This window comes from Osmia bicornis, chromosome 2 (genome assembly GCF_907164935.1).
Source record: "Osmia bicornis bicornis chromosome 2, iOsmBic2.1, whole genome shotgun sequence".
NCBI lineage: Eukaryota > Metazoa > Arthropoda > Insecta > Hymenoptera > Megachilidae > Osmia > Osmia bicornis.
The window spans coordinates 6471384-6491491 of record NC_060217.1 but is presented as its reverse complement, the minus strand read 5'-3'; the positions used below and the strand labels follow the sequence as shown (position 1 = coordinate 6491491).

Sequence of the window (20108 nt, the reverse complement as noted above, 5' to 3'; positions counted from 1 at the left end):
TCGTAAGACCGGGGATCCCCGAAATTCAGGCAACATTTGGATTGCTGATATCAAGTCTCGCAGATCTAGCTGGATCTAAATTAACTTTCACGCCCTCAAAATATACGGCATATCAAGTGGAAACATGAAATTTATGTTACTTGATACATGAAATTCAGTTCCAATTACATACTCCGTATTGGGTTTCAAACATTTTTAATTATATTCACGTATAAATCTAAAGTCCAGATAATGTTTGTTTCGAATTCGTTTCTTGTATCAGATTATATGCATGACCGGTTGATGCTGACTGATTTAGAGATTTAGAAGGTAGGTCGTTCGAAGCAACGAAATTAGAATCATCGCTCGTAGAGCGATTCGCTTTCGCGATAGCGTAAATATTTACAGACTAGGATTAGATCGGTGAGTAATTACCTCGCGTAAAGGGAACTCGAAGAAGCTTGTTGGTCTTCTACGAAAGACCGAAGGTAATTAGGTACCGATCTGTGGTTCCTAACGCTTCGCAATTCACGACGAGTTTTGCTTCGTCTCATTTATAAATCGATCGTTGAGCCTTTTTGTCGTTTGTTAATTAAAATATAAAAATAAAAAAAAAATGAAAAATTAGCAGTTAATAGAAAGAGTAATCTGGGCTTTAAAAGAGAAAAACGATCAGTTAATATGAAATATAAGAGTATCTCTGAACGTGAGATGCTTCTGGGATGATTATGGAAAAATTCTTAAGGAATCGTCGAGGGAAAATCGATTAAAAAATAAATTACTGGTATCCGATAAGTCTTCAAGTTCCTCATTTTATTCGCATTCCTCGTTCCTTCGACGATACCTGAGAGCAAGTACGGAATACAAGTACTTAGCATACTGGGATGGAAAAGTGGAAGAAGATCAAAGATTAATGAACATATTGATCGGCTGCTCGTTCAGAATTATAAGGTAGAGAGGAAAAAATTCGAGGAATTTATTTATGCAAAGATAGGCGTAGGCCAAAGCTGTTTCGCTAGAAAAAAGATATCCAAAAGTACGACTCGAAACCGACGGTCCGTTTTAAAATGCTAACAACTCTGCTGGTTATGCTCATTTCGAATTCCTTTCGAATGTGAAATGTCGAAGGTAAAAAAATATTGTTTGATTTTTCAACGATGCACCTTTCGCAAACCACTTTTCATCCCCCTTTGCATTCGATAAAAAATAAAAACGTTATTTCCCTGAAAGCTCGGTTATCGTAAATTATGAAATAGATGAAATGTAATTTTCGAAAGTACATTATGGAAACCAATTCTCTCAGTAAATTCTTTTCAAGAAAGAATATAAAATTACGAAAGCCATTGATTCCATCGAATCCGCGGCCATTAAAGTATTAACATTATTATGAATGATAAATCTATAATTCATTTTAATTATTAATATAATTAAAAACCTATTGTAATCCTTTGAAGGAAACCATCACTTTGATCAAAATTAAAAGTTATTGTTAATTATTATTAACTCAAAATTATATAGACAATATTTTGCTGAACTTTCATTACGAGCTGTCATCTCTTTTCATTACCTCTGAGAATTAATGGGTTAATAATTCTTATTGAAATACGCCATGTTATATCATATTTCATCGTATCTCTCGTTTTCCTTATTTTTCATTTCCGTGCTGTGTTTCATATCGTAACAAATAAATAAAAAGAGAATAAAGGATAATTTTTCACTCGGTGAACGTTTGAAGAAAATTTCTTTTTGTTCCTTGGATCTCTTTGTCTTCCAAGAAACGCGCACGAAGGATGAAAATCAGTAACGGTGTTCCACTTGAACAAGTTCGCGGAAAGAAGCATTAGAATTGATGGTCAACTTCATAACACGTAACCGAGTTTCAGCGAAAGATTAAAGAAAGAGAAGCGCGGATCACATTACCAGGAAGAATAAAACGGTGGAAGTTTGAAAGGAAAGGACGGAAGCGATGTATCGTGAGAGAACTCGTGAGATTCTCAATGGAACTGTCATATTGGAACTTCCGGCGAGCTGGAAATGCATAAAAGATGGAAATCTCGAACTCGGTTTGATCTACGGGATAAAACCTTCAACTTTGAATTCCACCGAACGCACCAAAACTCGTTAATCGTCTATAATTACGGGTTACGAAAACAAACAAATTCGATTTATTACTTCGCTCTTTACTCACGAATAACAATTCATAAAATTTCATACCGTGTAATAAACCCGTAATTAATATACTGCTTCCTGAAATATATACTTTTACAGTATGCAAATATTCTCAATATTAATACAGTAAGCAAAATATTAATAATCTTCGTTGTTTATCTCTGATAGAAATTGATTTTATAGGATCATCAGGTACAGCGGGAAATCGCGCATCAAGATAATACAGCTACATAGTTTGCATCCGGACCAGTGAGCAAGAATTAATATCCTCGGTATTACATTCCGTTCGAAATAATCGTACGGTTTCAAGCATGTATCGAGCCGATTCTTGTCGAGTAATTTATTCATCTAGCTGTATAAGCTTTTCATAACATCGGATAATACAAAAAATGGGGATATCTCTGTCCGTTCGAATAGACACGGGTCGAGAGATTGGGTCATTGTTAGAGATAGGAAGAGAAATTCAATACATATTCATGAAATAAGATGATTTTAATTTTCTTTTTTTAAATTCACGAAATTATCCGTTCAGACACTATTTGGATTCTACCACTAGTCATCGCGGATGGTTCTCCGCTTCTTTCGTACAAAATTGAACGTCAAGATTTGAATTGGTTCAAGTATCCTAGGGCATAATTACCTATGTAATTATCTCGAGCAAACGTCTCGTATTTGAAAGGGAATCCCGTGACTGTTAGTGACTTAGACGGTCGAATCAGGTTATATCAGAGAGTAGAAGGTAAAGGGGATAAAAGCTAAGCCTTAACCCATTATCCGTAACGATCTTTTTGCCTCGGTTACGACCGCCCACGTCCTCGAACGAATGAAAAGAACAGGCTGAAGGTCCCGACGTAAGGTTTGACAGGGAAAAAAATCAGGTAAAATGACTAGACGCGTTGCATCTCGTCAACTACGTAATAGTCTCGTTACTGTTAATGAAGATTAAATGAAAATCAAAGGGAATGACCATCGGTAATGTCGAGGGTAGCGGAATGAATCTGCAGCGTTCTCGAACGTCAAAGGTAAAACGATCATTCGGATGAAATTGCAGGAATGACTAAATCATCATACGCATGTTACACATCGAAGATCGCGTTCGTATCGAAGCTAAATACCATCGGAGAAATGACAAATGATAAATGATCTATTGCATTAAAAATAAAAATTTTGAAACAAGACTTTCTTCGAATAAAGCTGCATACCAATGAAATAAACATTTTCCTCGTTCGCTGTTTATCAGGCACGCGTGAAGGAAACGATTGTTATCCGTTTGAAAAATGACCCAGTTAAGGGGTTAAAAAGTGCGCGTACGTAACACGTATTCATTATACCAGGTGGAACGATCAGATCGCAATCACGTACGCGATAGATTGTAGTGAGCTTCTAATTTCACCACTCTGGTCAGCTATTAAACGCTTCGTACTCGGAGCTCATAATTATAGTACGATTTTCATCTGGTAGCGTAATTAACGATTCTTAAGGCAAGGGACGTGTGTTAAGTAGAATGAACGGACGGTCTACTGAAAATTGCTGTAGATTACGAGCAGATTACAGCAAACGACGCACAATCTAGATTTCGTACGACCGTATGGCAGCGTAATCACCGAAGGATCTAGCAAGATGGAGCGAACCCAGGATCCACCCCTTATCTGTGACGCATGGCCTGATAACGCGAGCGTGCTTGATTGTGTACAATTACTAGGCTCGAGAAATGGTAACGTCATGAGAAGGCATCTTTCTGTTTCGCTTGGCCAGTCATCTTTCTCCATTAATCGCATACAAATCCTTCGTTCGTGGTTCGAGGAAATTCGGCCACAAAGATATTTTACCGAAAAATTTCCATGAGCTTTAAACTGGTATTATTGGTGGAAATTTAATTAACAGCGCAGCTATGGGAACGGGCAGATAAATCCTCGTTATCCATGGTTCCATTCGTGGGAACCATCGTTTGAATATAGGGAAAAGTGAAAACAGGAAAGGGGTAGTTTTTGTGACACAAGCCAGTGGCTTTGTTTGATATTTCACGGAATATCTGTAAAAGTTAGGGTGAAAAAAACTTTAATTCGAGCTTAAAATATAGACTGAATAAAATACTTATTTTATTACATACTAGAATTTCCAAATTAGATTTGTTCGTTAACTCTTTTTTCGTTCAAGCGCTGGCTTGTAGAGCACTTAGTGTACTCGATGGTTTTGTTTCATAAGCCCTCGTTCTTTGCATTTTTACGTTATCTCGTAAATATTCCAAGCTTTTATGAGGTGATTTAATATGCTAAGCGTACTTGTTCTACTGAATATGTTTAACGAGTGATTGAAGACAGAGAGGAAGAGTATTTAAATGAATTTCGAAATTATTCATGTAAAGTGTACGTTTCATGCTAATGAGCTCTGTCGATGGTTGATTGAAGGTAAAATCTGATATTTTAATAGAATTTATAAATTTAAATGAAATATGAATTGATTGAAACTTCGTTGATACTAATTTCTTTAAAAATGATCTATTCTTATTATTTCTTTTTTTCTATGTCGAAAGGAACATTTCTGAAGGGGATGATAGTAGATTATAGAAAAAGAGACAGACACTTGACAGATAATGTATAGCAATAAAAGCCGTACTTTCATTTCGCTGAGTGTGCAAGACTTCGGAAGAACGTGATCCGGTTTCTAATACCCTGACAAAATATTTAGTATCGACGCATTTTATAGGGGGTAATTTTTTTAAGCTGGGTGTAACGAAATAAGCAACAGCTATCTGCTTTTCCCCGCACATTTCCTGTGTGAAGTTTTTCGTAATAAACAAGTAATTTGATCCAATATTATAAAAATTAAATTAAACATACTAAATTGTACGATTTTATTTCATTATTGTTAACAGTAGCTAAAAGTGTATATTAATTTCAATAGGAAGGTTTGATTTTCTATTTCTACATTGCAAACATTTATCGTAAAGTTCCAATTCCATCTTACCATCAACTAATTCAATTGCCTCGATGTTCTATTTCGATTTCGAGAAAGTGCTCGGAAATACATTCTCCAATGTGGTTAAGAGTTCGATGTCTAATTTCCAGCCTCTGTATCCAGAAACCTCTTGATTTATTTTAGCAATTGGATTCACGTTATCTGCTGGAAATTCGAAGAGACGAATATTGAGAAACTTTGTAACTTATGCATTATCCTATCCAATTCTGTATCGTAGAAACTCGGGAATGTACGTGTTGTCCTCATTCAATTATATTTCGTAACAAATTGAAAATTTAGAATTATGTATAAAAGCAATAAATAAATTTTTGAATAAGCTCTATTCGAACGAATAATTCCTTGTCGTATCTGCGATAATTCTTCAATTGTTCTACTTTGATGCAAAAAAATGCGGTATTTACAAATTCGAGTGTCAGACTTTCCTAGAAAAATCGTAGTACAAGGAATTGATATTTTTCCAACGAAAGCGAAGCAACCCCGAGTATTTGACGACGATATTTGTAATCGTATCCTTGCGAGACGCGGAGCTCGTTTCTCGAAGGAAAAACTTCCGAAACTCTGATGCGAAACATCTGCGTACCCGTGGAAGGGAAAAAAGGATACCCTGACAGATAATCAAATGTGTTCCTGGCCAAAGTTTCGGCTCCAAGTCTGGTGGAATAAAACTTTTTTCATTTGACGTAATGCAGACCGTGCTGCTTGTACTTGGGTCGGGCTTAATTTTCGACGATAAGATCATGCGCGAGTGAAACTTGGTCGAAAATCAGGTTGCCCCTCGCGTGCACCGTAATCGATTCGAATTCATCGAATCGTCACGTGTCCCGTTTGATCGAAAACCAAAGCGACCAGGTAAATGGTTGAGGCGATTTTTAGACGGGAACAATGGCCACGGTGTCGGTTCTACGATGAAGTTTCTATTATCCGGCTATCTGCCACAAGCGCGAACAAATTGCGAGCATTCATGCTCGCCAGTGGATAAACTCCAATGTAAACTAAGCTGGCACACGGTGTTACAAGCGTGACAAGCTGAAGTTTATTAATCTGCCGCTTGACTCGTGTAATGGAGCGTAATTAATTGGCAGGTAGCCATAGTAGAATAATACCTCTTCCTTTTTTTCTCTTTTCCTATATCGAGCAACAGATAATTCATATTTCATAATACCGTACCATTGATTTAAAGCGTAAAAAATCAAGATTTACAGTTTATTGAGAATGATAACAGAAACATTTCATTAATATTATTTCTATAAAATTGCTGGTTATCCATCAAAGCGAATGATGAATCGTTTGTCATTCATAAATGACTTTTTCTCTTCATATTTCATATTTTATGATATCTGTCAGTTAAATTTCATCCTATACGTATAAAGAGAAGTGTAATTTGTTTTAAAAGTCTTGATTTAATATTCTCTGCTCAGGAATTTCGTTTTCAACAAAATAATGATTGCTTTTGTGGAGGAGTAGTACTTTTTCAAATATGTAGATATTAGATTTGCATTCGTCGTGATTGCCAGCTACATTTTCTATATTGTCCCACGTGCGATGCACCGTTTCGAGAAAGACAATGGAGAGAACAAAAAAAAGCGGTCACAGATCAAACGTAATCCGGTCGAGAGGAAAATCGAAACGGGCGAATGATCGATATTATTTTTCCTGGCCAAGTGTCAAGTTGCGGTTCCACAATACCGTTCGATTGCACTGATAAGCGAACAAAACGATCACGAACGTATCGCAGAATCGATCGAACCGTAAAATTCGCCGGCTTAAAACGATTCCGCCCATTTAACTTGACCGTACGGACGCGAAAGAATCGCCACAAATCGCATTCGTTACGGCGCATTGAGTTAGGGAACGTTCGAAGAAAAAATCTGAACCGAAAGGGCCTTGAAAGAATTCAGTCCAAATCTGTGCACGCAAAATGAATCTGACAGAGAATATATAATGTATTCTAACGAAATTGAAGTTTCTAAAACGAAGATAAAATCAATTGAAAAATTTAAAATATTATAGAAAAATTTCTACAAATACAATGATTATCGAATAGAGAAGGAAAAATGAATTATGTATCTTTAGGAACTTTGGTATCTCAACGAAACATTGATTTCAGCTTCGATGCACACACAATGATAATCACTCATGCGGCCAAATAGAAGTACGTATAACTTTGTTATGAAACTGTAAAGCCATTACCATTTGCATGGCGTTACTAAAACGACCATATGTCTGTATGTATGGCCGTGCGCTCTAGTTCGTGCATTATGTCTGATAAAAACTACTAGGACCAATTGGAAAGTTACAAATTCAAATGTGAATGTGATTTGAAACTACTGCTGTTATAGAATTACAGAATTCAGTGAGATTATAATATAACTGTTTAACACGTTGACCACCACTTTGAAAATGGACAGATGTTGTAAAATACGCTATCATTGTAATTATTCAAATCATTATTGCTTTATTTTAGAATTTAACACATTTTCTTCTAATTTAGTTAAAGGAGGTAGTCTATAGGGGACGAGTTAAGCTTTACATTTATTATCTTGTTTAACCCTTTGAGAACGGAACATTCCTAAGCTTGCGCATAGTATTAATAGTTTAAAGTAAGAGAAGTAATCATGGCATCCTTCAAAGCATATATTATAAATCTTTACTGTCGACACTGTAGCTGTGTTTTGTACTGAGAATATAACGCAATAAGTACAGAATTATAAATTATAACAAATATGCATCGATGGTCCGTAAAGGGTTAATTAGTACAATATTGTGACTCTCATGGCTAATCAAAGGGGAAAAGAAAAATCGCGATGAGGTATTTAAATTAAAAATTTTAAATAAAAGAACCAATTCGTTTTACTTAATGTCTTGGATTAACAATAGAGAGCAGTTATATCAGAAACGTTATTTCTGTCAAAGGAAATAAGTATTATGGTTTCATCTGTTGGTAAAGTTTTTAATTACCGTTTAAAAAAGACACGAGAACAAAGGCAATGGAAAATATGGTAAAAGAATAAAAGTCGATCGACTAACCAATGCAAGAACCTTTAACCAAGAATTTAATCTTGTCGGAAAATAAAAGCGACATCGGGCAAACGTCGCAATAATAAAAACTGTTTCATGTAAGAATATAGAAGAAGAAATGAATCAACGGAACAATACTCGTCCATCGTGAGAAGAAAGAAGGATCCGTGCATCGTATTTACAGTGTGAAAAAGAGATTTCTGATAAATAGCATTCCTGACAGAATAATATTACTCTACTGTCGATGTTTTACACATATTTTGCCATAAATATACTGTGATTCTTAAATATTGGAAACCATTATTCCGTGGGAAATAGGGTGGAAAAATTAAACAATGCTGTATACTTTACTCCGCGTAATTAGGTTGAAAATATGTACGTTACGTACTCGTGTGTTAATTAATTTTTCAAAAGCGTTTAATACTTTATATAAAGTTCTAACGTGGCAGCATTAAATATTGCGTGTCAGGAGATTAATACGCGACAGGAATAAATCAAAAGCACTTGAGCGATAAAATGGTGATATAATAGGAAAACGTTTATAAATCTGTGAAATTATGATTCCGAATGGAAAGCTTTTTGATATTAACTGCATTTAATATAGTTATCGATGTATCTGAAATAATTGCTTGCTTTCTGATATACCTATAGATTAAAAGTCAATCAATCAATGGACTGTGAAATGTCATAGAAAATTGAACGTTGAAAATTTGCATGTATATGGGGTACAGTTTATCGTCTTTCTTTTATAATAAATTTAGTATCACGGAATTTTGTCAGTTTTAAATAAACATTGTTTGTACACGAATACAAAAATGGAAGAAAGTTTGACAAGTTCCGATTGAAAATTTACCCGAGTGCACCGGTATGGCTCATTTTACCAAAAAATGAACACCCGAGTCTCGCACGCGTTCAATTATTGACCAACGAAGTAAAATAGGTATTTATGGTTCGACTGTTTTCACTCGTCTAAACTTCCACTGTCCGTTTCCAATTGCTTTCCATGTCGAAGCTCACCCTACTTTGCTGTTTCACTGTCACCTCTTTTACGGCTGTACGCGTACACTATATTTTCAGTTTGCCTGAAACATCCGTACACAAACGAACTTTAGACTCGAACGAAAATAATACGGGGCTATGTTTCATTGAACTCGGAAAGACACGTGAAATTCGTGGCCGAAAACGTAAGATATTTCCATTTCGAAATTTATCTTTCTGATGCAACAGAAATTGCTCGAATTTTCACTTTAAGCGAGCACGAAAAGCGAGTTCAAATACATAATTTAAAACCAAGAATAACTAAATAGTACGTTGGAAGTTGTTATTACGACCGTGATAATCTAGCTTGAAAAGCAGATGAAATATACCCTTTAATGAAACTTGGCTGCCTCGAATTTTCATTTTTACATAATTTCAAACGTGGATCATGGGGAAAACTCGCAATTAAAATTATTAACATACCAGTAATTTCGAAATTCTCGTTATAGAAATTATAAAACTCATTTCTAACGTATATACACATCAAAGCATACATTTTAATTTTTATTTCTTCCAAGAAAATAAGAAGATCGAAAAATATCAGTATTCAAAATCTTTATTCAGAAAGTGAAAATGATTGCACGTGATCAGAAGTGCTCGGCTGTTTTGCAAGTACGAAGTGACATCCTCGAAGTTGCAGAAGGAAATTAATTGTAATATTTCCTCGAGCAAAGTTCAATGGAAGAAGTTTGTCAGGGAAATATGACGGAAGGACGAACGTGTTTGTTGAAGGAGGAGTGGTTGCTGCGACTAAAGATAAGATGCATGAATTATCATTACCTTGTTCACCGGCTCGGACGAGAACTATCTCGTGAATCGTCAGCAGAACGATGGTAAGCCCGAGGATAGTGTACTGTAGATAGCGCCACATCTCCGAAGACGAGAAGGGCCAGTCCCTACGTGCTGTCTGGATGGCCCTTCATTCCCTCTTTCAACGGATATCCCGGTGCCAAGTGAACGTCAGCCGAAGAAGAAGCGGCTCGTTGATTACACAAAGTTCCTCCGACTTCTAGCCGTATATTTCCACGTGAACGCCACTCGAACGAGCAATCGGAGCTACTTTCCAGCCCTCCACTGTGACGACATTAACCGATTTCACGACAGAATGCAAAATGATCTTCTTTTAATTTGCAAATCAGCTCAAGAAACAGCTTCCGCGCTATTATTCAACACCGATGCTCTATGATCGTTGATTCGAAGGAGAAAATTCGTCGGACCTGGTGAATTGAACATCTTGAACACTGAAACGAGCAATATTTTAATAACGTCTCTTTGATAAATCTGACTTGTCTGATTAAAATGTTCACTGTCGTTGAATCACACTTTTGATCGATGACAATCGCGGAAATGAATCAATCTTACAGACTGTCAATCACACTGCTATTCACTGGTAACCAGTTCTCGATCTTCGTACCACCAATCACGAAATGAAATTCCATCGGTGGTTCATTTATCACTAGTGTGGAAATGAATTTCGACGTAATCCGTGTAAAACAAGCATTCGCCGTGCTTGCAGCGAGATTTTTCTCTCGTGTATCGTCGAAGGCAACGTGTTTTCCAGCCAAAGGATCAAAAGGCTGCTCTCAGCCCGCAGCTAGTGGTAATCAGAGCCCTTATTTACCTAAAATCTAACCATCAACGAAAAGTCGCTTTTAATCAAACATCTGACACTCTCGTGCTCGCTTCGACGAGTATGAATGTACCTTTGCGATTCACGCGCTTTCACCGGATTCGTGTTCGCGACAGTGACCCGAGGAAAATCGCGGGAAAATTCACAGCATCGAACGAACCGTTGTCAAACTGTCGTACACTCGATTGTATGTTTATCTGAATCATTCACAATGCATCGTGATCGATCAAACTAACTGGACGTTCTCGAGAGAGGATTTTTATTGAACCAGAATCGTGGATCGACACGTGACACGTGAACAGCGTACATTCTAACTGTATAGAAAACTGTATAGAACAACGGAAACACTGTAAACACTGCTCACTTCTTTGTTCCCTCTTTTTTTTTTTCAAAAGAACAATTGCAAAAGAGGTGATCACGATAGAAATCAGTCAGAATGAAAGAGCGTCATCGTGGCAGCGCATGGTGAAGTGAAATGACCAGGAAACTGATGATAAGTGCAAAGCGAGATTGACACGCGCGAAGAAGCGACGAGTACTCGCGCGAACGAATGCAAGCGCATTGGCAGCAGAGTTTCGGTAAAGTCGGGGGTTGCTTCTTGGAAACGCGGAGAGCCGAGCAGAGACGAGGGTAGCCGTGCGAACCCGAATGAACGGATCATGCGACTCACAGCTGCCGTTAGGCGCCTCTATCCACCCACCCTCTCCGTCGCGAAAACGCCTGTCCGGTTGCGCCGTAGCACACTGATGAGTGGCACACTGATAGCCAACCACCCTCGCACCACCCCTTCTATCTATCGCATGACAAACACGCGCTGCATTCTTATTTTTTTATACTTATTACTTATTGCATCTCGCTGTAGATCATCCTTCCCTTCGGCTACCGTCCAAAACGCGTTAGAGATTGATTCATGAGGGAGTAAAGTGGTATTTGCGTTAGAAAAATTTTGGTCTGCATAACTATAGCACCGCCTAAATTTTTAGTTGTTTCGGATTTTAGATTGAAAGTGCAAAAAAATTAATTGTAAAAATTGAAAGAGCATGAAACATTAATTTTTATTTAAATTGTTCTCTTATGTAAAACGATATAATGAAAAGTGTGAATTTCCACTTTTGCGTGACTATACCATCACATCAAGTAAACGATTTTAACAATTCGTGGACCACCTACGAATCTAATATGTATTTTTTTTTTTTTTTTTTTTAAGCTCTGTTGCTAGCAGGGATTTATATTTTTTGCATTAGTGTAAAATAAAAACGCACACGTCAGAAGTGATAAACGCACGGTATTTAAAATATAAATGGATATCGCTCGAAAAAGTAACGATTTTTTTAAATCCGCGGAAAATGTTTTCCAAAATATTTCAACATTTCGTAAATAAAAACGAAATAAAAGCATCATGACAGAAGCAAGCCGGTTCCATTAGAATAGGGATAAAAACAAATAGTTCTGTCAACAGGTATTCAGTTGATCGGATCAACGGTAGTAACTTTTTATCATTCTCATATTGAACTTGAAACGGGCATTGTGAATCAAAACAAATCTGAAACGATGTTCGTACTGATATCGTTCTTCTCCTATTACAAGCTTGATTTATACGAACAAGGTGTACGCGTAATCGTCACGTTCCATCAGCTGTTATTGCCAGGTGCAATGAGCCGGACATCTGATTCAGAATGCAAATCAAAAACTGTCGCGTTTCCTCTGTCCCGAATATTTTTTGATTTAATTTAACGCCTTTTTGACTGATTCGCTTTATTATATCGGCTTTCAGTTTTATATTCAAGTGTCATTCAGGAGCGGTTAAATTAAAAATTAAAATAAAATTTGGAAAATTTTAATTTTAAATAAAAAATTTGAGATCTTTCATTTTGACGAATTTTAAGGGTAATTTTATAATGATATGAAACTTGAATAAATAAAGATGGCAATATTTCTCAAATATCAATTGCAATAATTGCACACAAAAATGCAATAGATGGATAAAGATTGAATAAAGTGTCAACAGTAATGTGTTCGGTTCGTTATTAGACAATTCTCTGTTCTCTTGGACGTGAAGAATAGATCGTAAATTCGGCATAAAATTTATGTGACAAAACTGCAGTCTGATACAGGGCGTGCAGTCTGATAGCCGGCGATATGATGCATGGATGCTGAACCGAATTAATGCAATAAAATATCAACGGATATGCCACGTCGTCCATTACAATCGTACACGAGTAAACATATCACCGTTGCACGGCTCGTTTCCCTTTCTTTCTTTGTTCAATTTTCATTGATTTCATAAAATTCATGAATTCACGGCCAATTTTTCAAGTCTGTTTAGTAAAATATGTTACAAACGAAACGTGAATGTGAGATATGAGAGGAATTAAATTTTCTTTGAAATTGTATTTTGAAAACAAAAAAAGTTTCTTTTTATACGATTATCAATTGAAGAGAAATAATAATTCTATAAATAATTTCGTTTATATGTTATCTTTCTGATATCTCCAGCAAATAACCAAGAGTTTACTTCAATATTTATAAACATTTCAAAACAACATTTTATATTTCAATTAGAGGAGCGTTTATGAATGAACTCGATTGAGTTAACGTTTTCGTATTTGGTGCAGCTGAATATTCGTGCCGAGTTATTTATAAATAGAAAAAGAAACAGTCGCACTCGCACACCGGATGCAATTTGGCCGTGTTAAATTCGTCACTATGCACTTCCTGCAGTTTGACGCGTTGCTAGTTGATCTAAAACCTGGATTCCTAATCTTTCGGTCATGACCCCCAAGAGATCGCAAAATGTTTTCTAAAAGATCGTTGTAAATTATTTTAATATAAAATTAAATCCGCAGGGTGAAATAATGGATTCAGTTGCGTCCAATTAAATGTTATCTAGCAGAGAATTTAATTGTACATTAACGAACATGTATCTATTTATTACGTATATGAATTCGTAACAATAAGCGCTGTTTAATGATCATAAATTTCTATTCGAAACGAGAAACATTTGCTGGTAATATTTTATTCGTTTCAGCCACTTAACCGGCATTATGGTATTATCAGCCATCAAATTATAGCTTGCATTCGTAGGATTTATTGCCTCGTTTGTTTCTCGACAAAAACTCGTGTCTAAGGGGGTAAATCCACCCCGAGAATCCTACCCTCACCTCCTTAACTGAACATTTGTTTCTTTCCAAATGTATCTTATAATGATTCACACCCTTTTCACTATTCTCATATGATAAAAATATCCCTCTAAATTCCTGTTCTATCTTTGTCGACGTAGTGTTAGAATATTTCGGCTAAAATATTTTAAAGTCGATTCATTTTTTTCTCAAGAATTTTTTATTTTCTTATAAGTGATAAACCATAAGAACAAGAATTTCCAATTTGTATCAATGAAAATGTATCCTCGTTGCATTTTAAATATACAGGAATTATTAAATAAATAAATTCGAGCTTTCATATTTCGACAAAATATAACGGAAGGAATGTCTGAGTACCATTTCGTGTTCGTGCTAAATGAACGCCACCATTCTTTGGACTTCATATGTGCGCGTGCCACGTATATTAATACCACAGAAGATTAAGAACCAAAATTAGCTTACGAAAGCAAGTTAGTTTCATGCATGTTTCATGGCCGGAATAGAATTAAAATTCTTCATTTTACCATTTCGCGTTCCTCGAAATTAGCGAAGCATTTTGCAACACCTTAAATCATTCTACATAGTTCGAACAAAATTCAGCATATTATCATTACGCTCTGGTAAAATGACGATGAAATATTTTTGCCCTTTTTTTGTAGAACTTTGGGAATAGATCTGTGTCAATTTCAGAGGAATATTTTAGATTCATCTATTCATGGGCAGCTACCTTCTTCAGAACTTTGCAATAGTCTATTCAATTCTATCGATATCTCGATGAAGGGATCATGAAAATTAACATGCAGATTTGCAGTCTCTGTTATAAATCTCGAGCATACTCGAACGTCATTACACGCGTTCGAGAGGTTCGATCTATGCTCAGAAACGAATCAGGATTCTCCTCTTTTTATCTCCTTTCACTGGTGGAAACTTTTTGTTTCAAAGTTTGAGATCGACTAGCGTCCGATAGATTGGCTCCGAATCTGATTACAAACCATAATTAACTTTTTCTTTATACGCGCAATTTTAGGTATTAAATCAACTCATTGACTATCACGAAGAGTCATCGATGATTGGAATTTCGAATTCTGTATAATCAAATAACGAGAAATGAAATTTATATTAATTTCGTAAGTAGAAAATTTAAATTGGAAAATGAAACGATAGTAGGTAATCTAAATAACTTGCACTATGATATTTAACGTGTTCTGTTAATGATATAAAATGTAATATTTCAATTTAAAAATTAATTAATATCGTTAATAATTGATATTTTAATATACTTTGCTACGTATTAATTAAACGAATCCCTCGATACAGAACTGTAATAAAATAATATTGAATATAAAAATTTAATGGGATCAAGTAAAATTAAATGTAATCGAAGTTGGTCAGGATTCATTGAAACGAATCAAGTTTTCTGTTATTGAAAGTAGCAATTCTCCAGTGTAAAGATGAAACTCGACTTTCGACTTTAACAACTAGCTATCTAGAGATCAAGCGGTGGTATTGATATATGAAATACACAAGGGAGTCAGACTTGGAAATTAACTTGCGGATCAGTGGCCAAGGTTTTAAACGTGCCAGCCAGAATCAGCTGTCACGATGTGCTTTCGACAGGCATCGCTACACATCGAGAACAAAACATGCGTTCTACTGTCGAATATTCAAACAGGCCTTTAACAATTTATCGACGTCGATACTGGCGGGCTTTGCTTGTAACCCTTACCTCGACGTTCCGTGTTCTTCCTGTCGACTAGCTGTCAGAATTTATAACACGTGCATCGACCGTAACACGAATCGACCAGTTTCGAACGTTTGATTGTGTCTTGTTCGAAAATTATTTTAACTACACGTCATATTTAGAAAAATTTTCTTCAAGAATCGTTGATTTTATTTTCCCTATTTTGATAAATTACTGTTTTAGTATAAAAGTGCGAGTACGGTTAAAAGGTCAACGAGTACTAAGGGTAATTTCAGTTAATCACCATTAAATGACTCTCAAAATAGAGTTCAACAAAGCGTGGAAGAATTCCCTGGAGCCCGTAACAAACACGTCGAGTCTAATTGTAAGTCGGAAAATTAATCAAAAAGTCCGTCGAGGAAAGTTTCCAATGTCAGTGGTGCAAATACGTATACGGGTCGGAATGACAAATGCAAGTCAGAAACAGATTTGCGTTCCAGCTCCGCAAAAACGTTAGAGACTGGACTCCATGGAGGTAGGCAGTGATGCCTCGTGATTAATTAACTGTGCGACGAATGCATTTTACCATAATGGAGAAGTATTTAGGATAATGATCCTCGACAAATTTCCGTGGAACATTTAAATCTCTGTAACGTAACATCGTATTTGTGTCTTATACGAAAAATGAAAGGATAATATGGTATAGAAAATTAAATTTAAATCTACTGTTCCGGGGTTGAAAAAGGAATATTCAGGCTGGAAAGGGTTAAACTGACGTTCGCAATTTCGCGAAGCGCCGGTGTTTCCGGTCGGAAAGTGGCGTTATCAAAGTACACGGTTGCCCCGTTGCTCGGCAAATCCCAGAGAAACCGAGAGATTCCTGAATATTTTCTTTTTCGCGGCCGTTGACGAGCTGACAAGAAAAGAGGAGAGCGTGGAATCTCGACTAACGAGGAAAATCGGGGCCACGAAATACGGGCAAACACAAATAGAGAATACTAGAGGAAGCCGGAACATTTCGAATGCTTCGGCATCTGGTTTGATCTGTCTCTCGGCATTTCCGGTGTAACTCGTAAGAATGAAGTGGCACTGCTCGCCAGCCGGAAACGAATGCAGAATCCGCAAACTGCATGCTGCCCGGAATGATGAATGAAACGTTACTCTGGCAACGGTATAGGTAGAAAGACCAACTGGTCGTGGCTGTTCGCATCACGGAAGACGGTTCGTAATTTTCTGACTGCTATCAAGAGCACGTCCAAATAGATTTCATTCGAAAAGTCGAACTTTAAATGGTGTCCAAATATCCTGCAGTCTTTCTATACGTTTGTTTAATGGATTAAAGTTGGATCAAAATTACGGTAGAGGATTAGAGTGTGACTTTGATAGAAATATTGAAGGATGACATTAATAAAATGAATTGATTAAACAAAGATGAATATTAATATTGAAATAATAAGGCGGCTAAAGAGAATAATTTACGAAAATAAAAAAATTTTTATTTTGTTTGTTTTGCGCGCTTTAGAAATAATACTGCTAATGTCACCTGGCGGTAAGCAGTGAAACAAATGAACCAGGAAATTGAATAAAAATAGATGATGAAAACTTTACCGACAGTCCCTAGAAAAATCCCATTACTAAACGGAATGTAAAAAAATTCGAGGTCCTTATATTATCCAAATCGTCAAAAAGTTATAAAATATTGAAATTCATGTCTGTCAACGGTCAAGAAAATGACGAAACTGACTCACCTGTAAAAATTTGCATAAATAGAGGGTGGATGGGATGAGGTAGGGTGGGTCTCCACCTGCAGTAACCTCCCCGTGGTGAAACCTGAGCAATCGTTATTGTTTGATGACTAATTAATAACTGTATCATTATTTCCATGGTACATTTATTAATTATGCAGAAAATAATACATCTATTTAATCGCTGTTATATTTTCTTCAGGAACGCGAAGTGCGAATGGTGACGTAGTATAGTATGCAATAACGTTAGTTAGATGCAATAACTGAAGTGGCGCTTGAATCAGTTTCTGTTCAGCTTAATTTTCGATCAAACATGAGCTGTTTTACCCATGCGGAATTTGGAGTTCGGCCTCGACGCTTAGAACATTCTGAAGCCGAGGTGGTGTTCTGATAATTGCATCAAAGTTCACTTAAAACCGTGAAATAGAAATTTGATTATGGAATTAGAATTGCTATAACCATCTAGTGGTAACTTGAAGATAATAACAGGGCTTTAATTTTTTATATTTCTCTTATACTATCCGACTTTTTCAATGTTCTCGTTCTCGGAAAGCGGTCTTTATTAAAAATCAATATTAAAATAAATTTAGAACGTTTAGATTCTGATAATATAAAGCACCCTTATCTTGATGTTCACCTTTACCACGAGATGGCTAGAGTAGTGCAGTTTTACAAGCGGGACGTAATATAAAATTTGAAAAATATAAAATTTTGCTAATTAAATCATCTACCGAAGTACATAAATACATATGTACTCGCACGTGATTGGCCGGTGCACCCGACCGTGACGTGCATCCAACCGTGAAGAGAGTATATAAACCCCGAATTTTTCTAAGAGCAATCATTCTGACTCTTGCACTACTAGGAGCAACATGGAGTTATTCAGGTCTTTCCTACGCGCAATTGGATTACTGCAACCCCCGAAGGTGGATTTCATTTCTGAACTTCCGCCTGAGGTCTCGCAGCTGATCTTACGCAAGTTAGATCCTGTTTCCTTGTTATCTGCAGCGCAAGTGTCGCGAAAGTGGCTCACGGTTTGTAAGTCTGACAGGAAGTTGAGACGCTCAGCTAGACGTCACCTTCGACGGGAACGCCGCGAAAGGAATGTGGAATTTCTAGGTGAGGAGCCTCTTGAGGTCGCAAGGACTCGGGTACCAAAGAAGTTACCTTCTCGGTACCAGAGTATCCCTTGTGTTCCTCGGTTTGAGGCTGCTGTAGTGATGGGCAGGGTGGACCCTCGCCGGATGCACCCTAAATTGGGGAAGGTAAAACCTTTAGGTGTAAGGTCCTCTAGATGTATTCGGTTATAGTTTTAATAAATATTTTTTGACTCCCTTTATTAGGCTAGTAGTAGATTTAGTAATAAGTTTTATTAATTAATATGTAAATTTTTTTGACTTCCTTGGGCCCAAGGATACTAATAATAGTATTTACAATACAGAAATTAAGTTAAGATAGAATAGAAAAATATTAGGTAGTTTCAATATTCGAATTATGAATTCAAATATTATATCAAAGCTTTCTTCAATATTTATCCATGTACATATGTGCCCATAATTATGAAAGTGGTCTAAGTCAAAATTTGAAAAAAAATGAATTTATCACTTATTTCACACGACATGATTTTAAACTAAATTTATTCAATGTAATTTTTACGATATCGTCAAAAATGAACCTTTAGATAGTAGTTGTAATTACAACGTTATACGGAATTCATTTAGTGTTAATTATGAAAGTGGTCTAAGTCAACAATTTAAAGAAATTATATAAACATAACTTGAAAATACCGCGTGGCCCTCTTTGTCGCGTGATTTTGGTTTGATAGAGATGAAAATAAAAAAAGCAAATTAATTATACAATCCTGAACATTACCATGAATTGATCGAAAATTGTAGAAAAAGAAATACATTTTCGATCAAACGAATGTCGCAACCGGATTTTATTTCAACGAAATCACTTGAAAAATCAATAACAAGGAGAGTAAAAAATACCGCGGGCGAATCTGTCTCTTGGCTAAAAATTCAATGGATGAGATTCTTGAAAAATGAACCTTATAAAATGTTTTATAAGACTTCTTTAGATGATTCTGAATTCCAAGTTTTGGATCTTTCACCTAAAAGAGGAAGACCAAAAATATACGAAAATATTCAATTACTTCCATTATACAACACCACTAGACCAGTAACGGAAGAAAAACATAAAGATCTTATGTGTTTACTACCATACATCCCGCCAGTATTTCAGGAACATTTTAAAAATCTTAAAAACTCGAAATTATGATAAAAATGGATTACTTTTTAAAAATGATTAATAAATGTTTATGAATTATTTCGTTAAAGTTGTTGTTTCAAATAAAAATCACAATTTTTTATTACTTTAAGTCAATTATAGGACATTCAGTTAATTTTGAAAATGGTCTAAGTCAATTCAAGCTTTAAAAACAACATTTTCCCATGAAATTCACACAAAATTTCATGTCTATAATAAATTTCCATTAATCAAGACTAATAAAATTATAAATTAAAATGTCGCATAATGTAAAAATATTTTTTAATTTATTCAAATGCGATTCACTAAATATCTCGAAACAAGAAATATATGACTTAGACCACTTTCATAATTATGGGCACATATCAGAATCTGACTTAGTCTTTATGATGGCTAGAGTAGTGCAGTTCTACAAGTGGGTTGTAATATAAAATTTAAAAAATATAAAATTTTGCTAATTA

The 20108-nt window shown here is 35.8% G+C and overlaps 2 protein-coding genes across 2 annotated transcripts in view; one reads left to right on the top strand and one right to left on the bottom strand.

The window, feature by feature from the left end:
* Nucleotides 1-11409, bottom strand: part of LOC114872020 (alkaline phosphatase-like) — a 159569-nt gene extending 148160 nt beyond the window's left edge. Inside the window, exon 1 of the mRNA XM_046288808.1 lies at nucleotides 9964-11409. Coding sequence (XP_046144764.1) covers nucleotides 9964-10054 — 91 coding nt within the window. The 5' untranslated portion in view covers nucleotides 10055-11409. The remainder of the gene's footprint in view (nucleotides 1-9963) is intronic.
* The window catches only part of LOC114872021 (caspase-1-like), a 181832-nt gene that overhangs the window by 102415 nt on the left and 59309 nt on the right, over nucleotides 1-20108 (top strand). The window lies entirely within an intron of this gene.